Source organism: Leptopilina boulardi, unplaced genomic scaffold (assembly GCF_019393585.1).
Source record: "Leptopilina boulardi isolate dan_hultmark-lab unplaced genomic scaffold, ZJU_Lbou_2.1 LbouV2_257, whole genome shotgun sequence".
Lineage (NCBI taxonomy): Eukaryota > Metazoa > Arthropoda > Insecta > Hymenoptera > Figitidae > Leptopilina > Leptopilina boulardi.
Genome location: NW_026137815.1, coordinates 1 through 14,470, shown reverse-complemented (window position 1 = coordinate 14,470; position 14,470 = coordinate 1). Strand labels below are relative to the sequence as shown.

The following is a 14,470-nucleotide window of genomic DNA, read 5'->3' as shown; positions in this document are numbered from 1 at the left end:
TTGAAAATTGTTTCAATAAACCAGATTGTTTCTAATTCTAAAATTCTAATAAAACTAAATAAACAAATTCTTGCATATAATATATTCTTTCAAAAAAATTATTGTAACAGCAAATGGTTTGGTAATATGTTGTAAGGTAAATCTAAATTGGAATAAAAACAATTTTACCAGTATAATCTAAAACATTTTTAACAATTAAATAGTCTTAAATCGTTTACCGATAAATAATTAGTGAAACTTTGCAGTTCAATATATATGCTATAGTAATAGCTATAATGAGGAGAATATTAATTATTGCCGGAAAATGATTGCGCAAAAAATAATTCAATGAATCATTGAACAAATTTTATTGATTATTATCAGTGGATAAAGCAACTATAAAAGACTATAATAGACATAAATTTAACTTAATGGACATAGGTCATATTAATTATTATCTAACCTAAAATTGAATTTTACTAATAAATAATTATAGTATTTTTGATCAAATTGACAACTAAAAAAAGAGATACAATTATAAAAATGAAAATAAATATAAAAACTATTTATCTTACCGAAATTCATTAAATCAAATTTTCTTGTAATGAATAACCTTAAAACTTTAGAAAAGAAATAAAATTTATTGAGTATTCTGAATTCTATTTTCTGCAATGTGCATCGTGTCTAGAATCAAGGTCAATCAAAGACAAGTTCGTATTTATTGTTATGTATTAAACACTTTCAATATAGAAGTTGAAACGGCTTTTTCTTAAAATATATTTGTTTCATATGAAGATAAATAAAAATTAGTTATTGAATAATAAAATGTGAATATAATAAAAAAAAGCAGAATCTACTTTTAATTTTTAATATATAGTGAAAATTGAAATTAAAAATGTCATACGAATGAAATTTAAATATAATTATGTTTATTTAATTTCTTGAACTAATACACGTAACATTTCCGATAATTGAAAAAAATGTGTTTCAATCTTCGTATTTACATACCAAATATTCGTGAAGTTTTAACATTTTAAGCAAGTTTAATCAAGGACCTGTTTTTCATTAAATTTGCGTATAGAGAGTGTTTAATTTCATTGGATATAAATGTATTAGAATGCTTGCAGCGGAATCGTGTTACGTATTTGACAAGAAGTTAACTTGTCTAATGTGTATAATATTCTTTAGTAGTGAATCAGGTAATAATGTCGGTTACATACGACAAAATTAGCTTATGATTATATCAGAGCACGTTATACTAGGTGTGAGCGTGTGCAAATTAAACATAGGTATATACATATATTTAATGTTTAGGGTCGTTGAACTATTTATAATTTCTAAATATTTTATTCATTATAAATTTATAATAAAGTACTAGTAAAAATCTGTAAAAAAAATTATTATTAATTATTTGAACCAATAACTTATATACACGGAAAGAAATTTAGTAGCAATATTTGATAAATCTGATAGGAAATTTTAGTATTCTCTTTTTCAAACGCGGAACATTTGGGTTTGATAACGAAAATCGGTATATTTTTACCAATAGTCTTTTTAGTAAATATATTCCAGAAATTGAAATTATTATTTCGTAAATTGATAAATTTATACGAAAAACCAGAAGTAAGTTAAATCGACGCGCACTTCGTTATTTACTAAATTTATAAGAAAATTTGGAAAGATTATTTCGAAATTTGTTAAAACTATACTAAAAATTCGAAGTGGTTCAGTCGTGACAGATGACGACAGAAACACCAACAGATTCTACGCCAAAGTTTTATCTCTTTCTCATCTCGAGGATAGACGAGGATATGAACTTTTAAATGCACACACACACACATACACCGCAATGTTTTACATCGATTGGCTTATTTTTATTCCTAACCTATACTAACGATAATACGTATAACATTCGCAGAATAACGCTTCATATACAAATTTACGCTCATGTGAAAAACTGATGTGACCATTCTTATATACTAACCAGACATATTTTTCACCGCTTATGAGAAAGGTGAAATTATATCAAAACATGTTTAAAAATATAAATAAAAATCATTATTTATTGGGAAATAATTAAATATTTTATTATTTTTTGAAGAACAATTTTTTTACTGATTTATTGTAAAATCTTCGAAATTAATTATATAAAAGAAATTCAGGTCTGTATCAAGATAATGGTAAAAAGGGGCTTGTCTAAAGAGCTTCGTCAGTCTTCGTTACCACTCGGTAAGGATCGGGCAATTCCGAACGTTCAACTTCGGCAAATTTCGTCGAATCTCGTTAACTTTGATATTTCTTTTTCAATTTTCATATCAAATATATCAAAATCTAAAATAATTATATCATTTTATACAATTCTAATTACGAAATTTGAAATATTTGGTTAGAAAAATTGATAAAGAGCTTATTAAAATTTGACATTTTTGTGTTTCAATAAAAAGATTTCAGATTTCGTAAATATTATATCAAATTTTCTTTCCAACTATATTAAATATTCTTATTTTAATCTCAATCATTCTTAAAAATAGTATCGAAAATCGTTATCATGCCAAAATGTTCCGCAATTGCAACCAAATATACTAAAAAGTAACACCATAATATCAAATATTGCTACAAACTTTCTTTCCGTGTATTTGAAACAAATACTTCTTTACACATGCAAAATTTAGACTTAAAAACGTAATAAGAGTAGAAAATATGTCATATATATGGGTATAAACTAAAAAGCTTATATCATTTGCACAATATATTTTTGTGTTTTATAGAGGTACTAATGAACCTTTTTCACAAATATATAATCTCGAAATTTTACTATTTTAGTTAACGTACAGTAAAACGTACAAATGCCTTCCACTTGAAGTTGCTGCTAAGAGATGAATGTTTGCGGTGAGTCTTAAAATTTCAGATTCTGTGCTAAATCAGCTGTCAAAATAGAAGGTGTCATCATCGGTCATCATTTGAAAAAGTTTGTTTTGGTGAGTGAAAATTGTTGGTTAGCAGTTTTTGTGCGTAATTTGATTTTAAAGAAATCATTCCGAGTGTTAAACTAATAAAATATGTTTGGCAATTGAATATTTGTGATTTAAAAAAGGATTATACAATCAATTGCAGGGGTTGCAGGTAAACAACATTTAGGTTAAAATATAAAAACAATAACAAATAATTATATTTTATATTTGGAAAATAAAATAAATAGTCCTCTTATTATTTTAATATTTCTAAATTTTGTAAAAATTAAATACTTTTTTGAAAATCAAAACATCATGCTTGTTTAACGTCGAAAATCCGTGACAAAAAATTTAATTTGAAAAAATAATTATTATTTCAGATTTGCGATAAAAAGTTTAAAGAATGAATTTCTTAAGAGATTTAAATATCATTTAATATTTAATACAAAAACAAAATTCAATTTAAAAAAAACTTAAATATCGGTAATTTTTTTCTCATTTTAAATTGAGAATGAAAATTAAAACCCCATTTTTCAAAGAATTAATCTTTCTTCAATCACGCAGATATTATTATGAAATTTTAACGTTGGCCAAGTTGACTCGGTAAATGTGGAATCAGTCTGAGGAGTGAAACTCGCCAAATTCGTGGGATCAGAAAGATCGCGGTTTTCAATTGCAAAGTTATTTCTGTAAACAATTTTGAATAATTATAAAAAGTTCAACGTAATTTTAATTTGTTTTTTTATTATTCAGTAGTAAAAAAATTGATAATTTTATTGAAAAATATATTTATTTATTTAGGAATTTTATTATTGTGATAAATTGTTTAAACTCTTATTTTGAGTCTCAAATTAAACAAATCCTGATAAGAAAATTCATTGTAGAAAGAATGGAAAATCATTGTAATAAATAAAAGTTTTATGTTTAGCATACAGTTGATTGTTTTATTAGACAAATTGTTTTAAAAATTGAGATAAAAAAAAGGTTGATAATAAGGTATAAAATATTCAACAGTGATTATTGCCTTAAAAAGTCTTTTTTCTTCCATAAAAAAATTAAATTAGAATGAAACACATATTCAAAAGTGTATAACGGTGGCAAAGTTTGATTCCATTTCGTCTCCATCATCATTTATCTTGAAGGCATTAAATCTGAGTTGCGTGGCTCTGTTGCTCTTCTTCTAATAGCCGTTTTAAAGAGTCGACTTTTTGGAGTACCGTTATCAACCATCCTTTAAGATCGTTACCTATTTCTGCCATAAGAAGTGCTGATTGGAGGGCAAGGATTTTTCGCTTTTTCTGAAGCTGGGGAAAATATTTTTTTAAATTATTAACTTTCAATTTAAATGTAATATTCGTTTATTTATAAAAATAAATAATAAAAGAAGAATATTTTTTTTCAAATACAAAAACTCACCTTTTTGTCGGGTGGCCTCTGTGAATTCTTGACAGACAGACAGACACTTAATATTTTGTCCATCCTCCATCGTTGTCAAGGACTGCCTGTAGTCGTCTCGGCATAGAAAGAATTGCGTTTGAAACGACTTCTGGCGTATCTCCTATTTCTTGCCAACTTCTCCAGGCGTGGTTCATCAGGTCTTCCAAATTTCGGTCAGCTCCTGATTCCCATTTCCTGACCACCATTGCCCATAAATTTTCGATGGGGTTGAGATCTGGCGAACGCGGAGGATGAGGAAGCAAGGTGATTCTCGGGTGTCGCTCAAACCAATTCATCGTCCGATTGGCCGTGTGGATCCTGCTATTGTCTTGTAACAGCTTCACTTCCTCATACTCGTCTTCGGGGAACAACCGGTTTACGTACGGCAGAAAGTCTTGTTCTAGTAATTCAACGTATGCCTGCGAATTGAATCTAGGGCCTACGTCCCTTAATACGCCAACTCCGTAGACAGAGGAGCTGCCCCAAAAATTGCAAGAAATGCGCCCGCTTCTGTTCTTCCTCACAACGCAGTTCTCTCGTAACCGGCTTTCATTGCTTCTCCAAACCAGAGTTCGACCATCTTCGGACGATTGAAAGGACTTCTCATCCACACAGATGGTATTTATCCAAAATTCCTCTGGTTCGTTAAGATATCGTTCAGCGTACTCACGACGTTGGGTTCGATGGTCCTCAGTAAGCTCCCATTTCATCGCTGGGCGACGGCTCCGAATCCCCATTTCATTCAACTTTCTACGGATGGTATCATTGCAGACTTCTGGTTGAACAACGTTTACAAAACGTCTCGTAGAAGAAAATGGATCATGAGCAGTGAAGAATTCGTTTATCACTTCATCCTGAATTAGTGTCGTTTTCCTCGGAGGATGGTTGTATTTTCGGTGATCGGCCAATGCTAGGGGTCCGCCCTGTGCATATCTTTTTATCCAAAGCCTTACAGTTTTCATGGAGCAGCCGACTTGCTGGGAAATTTCATCAGTCCTACTCCCTGCTTGATGCATTCCAATTATCAAACCTCGCTTTACTTCTGAAAATTTTAATAAACATTATTATTAATTATTATTATTAATTATTATTATTAATATTGATTATTATTAATTATTAAAAATTATTATCATTTTATTTTTATTATTATTAATTATTATTATTAATATTGATTATTATTAATTATTAAAAATTATTATCATTTTATTTTTATTATTATTAAGGGGAAAGACCAATGAAATTTTAGTCGATTGAAATAATTGTTCTTAAGAATTGTCTTTTCTTGTCATTTTTTAAGATCTAAAATTATTATATTACTATTAAAATTTTGAAAATATTAATTTTGGGCATTTCAGAAAATTTATGACTTTGAAAAAATTGAAATTTTACAAATTCCAGGCAATTGATTGATTGGATTAATGAAAAAAGCATATAAGAAATTCGTCGATGAAAAATGAGGAAAATTGTGAAAGCATTTAAATTTTGAAAAAAATTACAGTAAATTTTAAATCGATCAAATTGACCTCGTTGAGGAGTAACAATTTTTTTGACATTTTTTTCAAAACCTGAAATTACATTCCACTATAAAAAAAATATTATTTTTAACTATTTCACAAATTTTTTTAATTTTTCAAAATTTTCATTTTTGGAAAAAATCAAAATGTTTTCAAAATCCATACATTTCATTACTTAGAACCATGAAAAAGGTGTATGAAACATTCGACAATGACAAATAATGAAAATTGTGAGAATAGTTCTAATTTTGATTTTTGGAAAATTTTGAGTTTTATTTAAAAAATTGTAAGCAAATTATTTTTAAACTTTTCACAATATATTCTATTTTTAAATACTCAATATTGGCAGAAAAAAATTGAGAACCTTAAACAACATCAATTTCCATTGATTAAAATTTCGCCAATTCAGTAAATAATTAAATAAGTATTACACTTACCGCTTAAATTTGAGAAAATGTTTCGCTCCATTTTTACAGGCAATTTCGTAGTGAAAGAAAAGCAAAAAAGCTTGGAGTATAATTATAAAGCAGAACTCGATCTGATTGATTTTATTCTCAGGTAGATCCACTGTTGGTGGGGCGGTCTACACGTTTTTCTGAATATCTTCCTCGCTTTCCTTTTCAATGTTCTCAAAATTCATTAAAATATTATTACTGCTTAGAAAATTTTTATTTTATTTTTAATTTGTCAAACTTCAGTCAAAATGGCTGAAAAAAATGACAAATGATGATAGAAATGAAAATAAAACAAAAGAATTATTTTTCTAGTTTACTTCTTTACCACTATTTATTTTTTAATTTGTTATGAATTCATCTTAAAAAATATTATGAACAATCAATATCAAAATTATTTTATTAAATTTTCTAATTTATTATATATTTATATTTTTATAATTTATTATATTTTTGATCTATTATAGCTATAAATATTGATTTATTTTTTAAATCGATATCACTTACCATTTGTTATAAATATTTAAATTCAATTGCATAAACCCGCAATGTACTGCTCCGCGAAGCAGGGTGCGCGGGTGTATTTTTATTATCAATATTATATTTATTTTTATAATAATAATTTTTTTATTTGAAATTTAAAAACATTCGTTTAAATAAAAATTTTACTTTTTTTTCTTTCCCTGTAAAAAAAACCTGTAATTGACGCTTAACTTTTGTTTTTAAAACAATCAACTTCAAGTTGCATTAATATAATATAACCAAAAAGTGTAAACATGGAGGATAGAAAATTAATTAAGCTTCTTGGTGAAGAAATTGGTAAAAGGAATATAATTTACGACAAGCAATTCACAATTCCTCAATATTCTAACCGAAGTCGTTTGGTGACAAATGCGTTTGAGGAAACAGCTGCGGAAATTAAAAATAAAGATCCAAGTTATTTTTGGTTAAAAGGTAAATTATACATAAATGTATATTATTATTTTTACAAGTGAAATTATTATTATAATTATTATTATTATTATCATGAATCAATAAATATTCTTACAGGCGGAAAAGTCGAAGATTTATTTAAAAAAATTAGAAACAAGTATTGCATTATTTCCAGAAAAAAATTCCAGACAGAGGAGGACAAAAAATTTTTGGAAACATTTTCCTTTTTAAAACATATTGTTCAAATTAGAAGTGATAAAAAATGATTTGTAACAAGTAATCTATTTTATTTACATTTCAATTTATTGGTGAATAATAATTTATACAATTAATTACATCGCAGTATTTTTAATAAATTTGAAAAAATTGTATTTTAGTACCAAATTATTTTAAATCTTATGTTGAACTTATCGACTTCACAAATATGGGATCGAAAACCAAAACTTGGATGTAATGTTACAATTATTTCCTTTTGTTCTTGGAGTAACTTAGGATTCCGATGTCTCTAGTAAGTCAAAAAGGAATTATTTCCGGTGATTAATCTGACTCCATCCTGAGTTAGTTATTTGTATGTGTTGTCATATGTATGCGTAAAACCCGCAATGAACTGCTCCGCGAAGCAGGGTGCGCGGGTTTTGCTATTATTGATGTATTATTTTTATTTTATTTTGTATCTTTTGAATAATTTGAAAAATATGAAACACTTATTCATTTTAGGAATTGATCTTAAAAATATTTTATAGAAGATAAAAGATAATTGAGTAAATTGAAAAAAATTTATTTTGAAAAAGCAGACATTTTTATTTATTATAAATTATATCGAGAGTTGCAGAAAAATAAATGAAATTGAATAAAATTAGTTTTTCCTTATTTTTGGGTGGCGCAATGTTTGGATGAGGTTATTAATAACAGTAATCCACTCCTCCATGGTGAAATTGACATTTTCGGTTTTCTTTCGCTCTACGTAAGCTGCAGAAAGAAACTTATTCAGACTTATTATTTTTATTTATGATTATTTATTATTAATTTCATTATTACAAAAAATTGCTCTTCGAATTTCTTCAGGAACCCCCTTTTTTCCTGACCTGCCCAGTGCCGTCATTTGTTTAAGTTCGTCAACTTTTATTAGCTCCTTCAGCAAACTCCTGGCCAATTCCCTTGGCTTGTGGTGCAAATTTTCAAAAGTCCTCAACTGCGATGTTTTAACGTAAACCGGAATTCCCTTCGTTATTTCAGTCATTTCCTTTACAAAAAGTTAATAAAAATTCATTTTATAGGGCTTCAAATTAAGTTCTATTTTAACTCAGGATGTGACGGACTCGAATTTTTCGCAGAAAATTAAATCGGCTTTAACATGATCTTATGCTGAATCCACTCTAAGAAAGATGGAACTATTTTAGTGAAATTAAAAATTTCTCTATCTTTTTTGATCGCGTACTCATTTTCGTCTCATAAGTGAAGGTGCAGTGAAAATTGGTTTGAAGAGGAGTGAAAGTCGAGTGCAAAAGAGGTGTAAGTGCATGTGGAGTGCTAATGGGATGAAAGTGAAAGTGGGGTGAAAATGGTGTGAAAGTGAGAGTGGAGTGCTAATGGGATGAAAGTGAAAGTGGGGTGAAAATGGTGTGAAAGTGAGAGTGGAGTGAAAATGGTGTGAAAGTAAAAATCGAGTGAAAATGGAGTGAAATTGAAAGTCGAGTAAAAATGATGTGAAAGTGGAGTGAAAATGGTGTGAAAGTGAGAGTCGAGTGAAAATGATGTGAAAGTGAAAGTGGAGTGAAAATGGAGTGAAATTGAAAGTCGAGTGAAAATGGTGTGAAAGTGAAAGTGGAGTGAAAATGGTGTGAAAGTGAATGTCGAGTGAAAATGGTGTGAAAGTGAATGTGGAGTGAAAATGGTGTGAAAGTGAGAGTCGAGTGAAAATGATGTGAAAGTGGAGTGAAAATGGAGTGAAATTGAAAGTCGAGTGAAAATGGTGTGAAAGTGAAAGTGAAGTGAAAGTGAAATTACATAATCGACCCCCAGGTACCAATATTTTTGCCGGCGTAATACCGAGTTAGTAAACAATGATGACCTTTAAAATATCTACGTGATAACCTTGGTATAACCTTGATATATCCTGTGAATATCTCTGAGATATCGCAGGAATATCTTATGGGTATTCTATCGATATTTTACTTTTGTCCTATTTATATTATGCTGATATTCTACACACGGTGGTAGGTTTCTATATCTTATGGAAACCCTATGAATGTTTTAGGATGTCTTTTTCTTATGAAGAAAATTGCAATGATATAACAGCGATCTTCACAAATTTTTCATTTAAAACTTGATTCGTTATTTGAAAGAACAAAACTTTTATCAATTCAAATATACAGAGATGGTAAAACTGCTATATTATATCCTTGAATGTCAATAAAAAAAATGAAAATTTTATGAAAATATTTTCACATGAATAATGAATAAAAAACATGAATAAATATTCAATTTATAACTAACTATGTCATTTGCAGCAGAAGCTGGTTCGTTTGCAGTGCCAGAAATTGATTCGCCAGCAGTCACATTAAGTGTGTCGTTGCCCATCGAGTCAATCGCATCTGGTATTATCACTAATGTAAAATATATTTTATTTATGAAAATTGACAACACTATTAACCTATGAGAAAATATTCCCAAGAAACTCAAAATTTGATTTCAAATAGACTTTCAGAAAAATGATTATAGAATTATCAATAGTTTTATTGGCGATTCAAACAGCTACACTAGCGCCACAGTTGAACTAACTTAGGCGTGACTCGCTCTAAAGCAGTCTCTGTTGTGACAGTTTATTTCAAATTATTTAATTATTCTGATATTTTTATTGCGTTTGTAAAATAATTTTTAAGCGTTAAATAAAAAAAAATAATTTAAAACTCATTGAGTGCTACAGAGCGAGTCACGCTTAAGTTAGTTCAACTGTGGCGCTAGTGTAGCTGTTTGAATCGCCAATATACAGAATATTCAATCGCAAGAATTAACCAGGAATTTCCCAGGTGTGTTTTAACATAGGAGTTTGTAGTTAATATTTTAATTTATTTTAGAATTTATTCATTAATTAATTTACTTATTATTATAAAACTTATTTACTAAAAAATTTTAATATTGAATAGAAACTTCAAGAGAAGGTTTGTTTTTTCTTAGTCAGAAAAACTTTGTTCTATTAGAATTCTAAAAGGTATTCAGAAAGCAAAGGTATAAAAAAATTTTTGATAGGTTACGAAAAGTTACTGCAATGATTCTTAAAAGTTTATTCACAAGAATTATTGTGAATTTAAATAAAAGTTCCTAATTTGTTTTTAAATTTTACTTCAACTGATTCCGAATAAAAAAATTTTAGTACGCGAAAAAGACATCTCTGAAAGTTTTGGAAACTAACTTTATGGTTATTTACAGAAAATAGTTACGAAAAAATCAACATTACGTAGTGATCACGTAAATTAGAAATCACATGCCCTCAATTAACAATCCAGAATTCATTAATTGCCGTGATCCAAAAGTTACTTGATTAAAAAAATGAATGGTTCATAAAGATTAAAAATTACCATTTGGAATCTTTTGTTCAGTTTGGCCAAACAGTACTCCCGTCTTGTTTATATCCAAAGATTCGAGCCATTCTTTGTTCTCTAATATATAATAGTTGAATTTCATGAACATATTTTTGAACTTATTTAATTATTTTATTTATTTAAGTATAATTTAAGTAATTTAATTTAATTATTTTATTTAATTTATTTTAATTATTTAATTTAATTATTTAAGTATAATTAATTTATTTAATGAATACAAATAATTTAAAATTTGGTCAAATCAAATGTCAATCAAATATTAACTTTAAAAAATGTAAATTATGTAAAATGATAGTTGAATAAAATTCATATTCAATTAACCCCTTGCTTTTCAAGGAGGTTTCTCACATTCATAACCAAAAATGTGTTGACAAAATTTTTTCTGTATTTTTACTAAACTTTCTATTTTTGAATTTTAAGGTCGCTGAATACAAATAGATTTCTTTTTGCTATATTTAAAAATTCTTCAGTAAAATATAATTTATTCATGTGATAAATAAACCTATAAAATTTTATCCCAATTAATTACAAAATTTCTGTTTTTTATGTTGAATAATTTTTTGTGTATAAAATTTAAATAAAAATAATTGTTTAGTAAATTTGAACATAAAAAACAAAAAAATAAATAAATATTATTTAACAATTTTTGGCTTAAATTTGTAAGATTTGATGAATTCAATTTTAAGTATATACCTTTATTTGTTGTCTAAATCTTTTTAATCTGTGGATATGTTTACCAAGAGGCAAAAGGAAATGTTTTCATAGTTAAAAGGTCAAAATTTAAATTGTAGAAGATGAAAGTCTTACTAACCGTTAAAAGCGATAAGTTTCGCTTGATAGGATCTCCCATACCATCTAACTGTTATGCGTTCATGAACAATTTCTAAGATGTCCTTCTGTTCTATAATACTTGTCGTTGTATCATTCCATAGAACTAAATAATACATTTCAAATAATTTCCCTATTCCTGGCCCACTAATGACTTATTCCTTACAACTGACATTTACTATTTTCAAATCATAAACAAAACATTCATTTATTTATTTCTGTGAAATTTACAATATTTTAAAGAAAAATGTGAATTTTTTTTAAAAATACAACTAAAAAAATATCACTGTAATATAAAAAAATGGAAAAACATCATATTACATTGAAGAAGGTGCATTATTTCTTTTATTAGGGGAAGATTCTACTGAATTTAAGGTTTATTTCAGAGATTTTTTTTAAAGAAAGAAAAATATTTATTACATAACATTTTTTTATAATCAAATACATTACTCACAATAATTAGAAATAATGTTTTTTAATAGAATTTTAGAAAATGGCTGCTGAAAGTGATCTTCTCTAAGAATAGTTTACAGTTTTTATCTGCAACATTTAATTCTCCTCTGTTCCGCAAAGTGAGCACATGATGCTTTTTTTTCATAATAAAGAACATTCCCTGAATTGCGTATATTCTAGCAATTTTTTACTCAATTTCCTTTCAAAAATTTTTTTTAAATAAATTAATTGCTTCATGGGCAACTTTCTTAAATTTTGAAAAAATGATTTAAAATATTGAAAAATGAAAATTTTTAATATTAAATTTGAAAAATGAAAATTTTGAAAATAAATGTTTTGTTAAAAAATAATTTTTTTGGAGTTTTTTAAATTTTCCCGGAATTATTCACAAACAGAATTGCCAATCATAGCAAGTTCCGGGAAAATTTAAAAAAAACTAAAACCGAAGAAGGTAAACATCTTGACTATAAGTCGGTAAAGCTATGAAAATGTGTTGGATGTGGACCTCTGTACCTCAGTGGAAGAGCAATCAACCGGCAATTGATGGGGCCTAGGTTTCGATCCCCAGCAGAGTTAGCCATTTAGGAGCCTCATAGTGACATTAATAGTAATTTTGATTTCCCTCATTCATTACGGAATTAACAGAAGTCTGCGAAGATCTTTGCTCCAATAAATTCCGATCGCCAAGTCTTCACGCGCATTCATATTTATAATCAATATTTTAATTGTTCACTTTATCCTCATCTATGCTTTTCGGAAATTTATTTAACAAAAAATACAAGCCAATCTGCTACAACATGTACAGCGTATCTATGAAAAATGAAACGCCTCTTTAGAAAAATGTCAAATATTACAGAATTTAAATGAAATCCAAACATTTTTTGAGTACAAAAAAATTCCTTAATACCGGATTCAAAATTAAAAGTAAACTATTTAATTTTATCAATTTACTTTTATTTATTTCATTTTTATTCGATCATTTAAAAGTTACTACATTTTTCATTTTAAATAATTTTTATTTTTTAATTTATTATTTTTTATATGATTCTTTCAAATTTTCACTGTTTTCTTTTTTTGCCTTCTAAGTATTTATTTCATTTTTTACTTTTTTTATTTATTTTTTGATTTTATTTTTAATCTGATCAATTTCAGGAAAAATTCATTCACCCATCGTGAACTCGATTTCACAAGAAAGATAATTATCGTGCATGAGTATCTCTTGAACTATGGGCAGATTAAAAATATAATTTTCAGGAATCGAAACTTAATGAAATTAAAATAATTCAAACTATGGGCGAGCTCTTGACGAGCTATGGACATAGTAGAAATAAAATTTTTAGACAATTTAACCAAGACAACAAAACTGAACTATGGGCGAAGTTTTCCAAACTCTTTTGAACTATGGGCAAAAAATATAATTTTTATACAATAAAACTCTAGAAAAATTTTTCAAAATCCGAAATATAGGCAAACTATGGTGATCTCTCTTGAACAATGGGCTAAATATAAATCAATTTTGTTAAGGATTAAATTGCTTTTTTTAAATTTTATAAAAATTGCCGGAACATTGCAATACAATACAATACAATACAATACAATACAATACAATACAATACAATACAATACAATACAATACAATACAATACAATACAATACAATACAATACAATACAATACAATACAATACAATACAATACAATACAATACAATACAATACAATACAATACAATACAATACAATACAATACAATACAATACAATACAATACAATACAATACAATACAATACAATACAATACAATACAATACAATACAATACAATACAATACAATACAATACAATACAATACAATACAATACAATACAATACAATACAATACAATACAATACAATACAATACAATACAATACAATACAATACAATACAATGGGCCAAGTATGGCAAAGTATGGAAGGGGAGGAAAACACTTTTTTCCAAATTTTTGAACAATGGGCGAACTATGGGCCAAGTATGGCAAAGTATGGGAGGCGAGAAAAACACTTCTCAAAATTTTTAAACTATGGGCGAACTATGTGCCAAGTATGGCAAAGTACGCGAGGCAAGAAAGCTCGTTTTTCAAAATTTTTGGCCTATAGGCGAACTATGGGCCAAGTATGGCAAAGTCTGGGAGGCGAGGAAAACACTTTTGTCCAATTTTTTGAAGTATGGGCGAACTATGGGCCAAGTATGGCAAACTATGGGAGGCGAGAAAAACACTTTTTTCAAACTTTTTGAACTATGGGCCAAATATGGCAAAGTATGGGAGGGGAGGAAAACACTTTTGTC

General features: G+C 27.6%; 1 protein-coding gene across 1 annotated transcript; it reads left to right on the top strand.

The window, feature by feature from the left end:
* The first annotated feature begins 7,109 nt into the window (after positions 1 to 7,109).
* Positions 7,110 to 7,532, top strand: LOC127280897 (uncharacterized). Its single transcript, XM_051304209.1, has 2 exons — positions 7,110 to 7,287; positions 7,384 to 7,532. The coding sequence occupies exons 1-2, from the start codon at positions 7,110 to 7,112 to the stop codon at positions 7,530 to 7,532; spliced, it is 327 nt and encodes a 108-aa protein (XP_051160166.1).
* Positions 7,533 to 14,470: the final 6,938 nt, after the last annotated feature.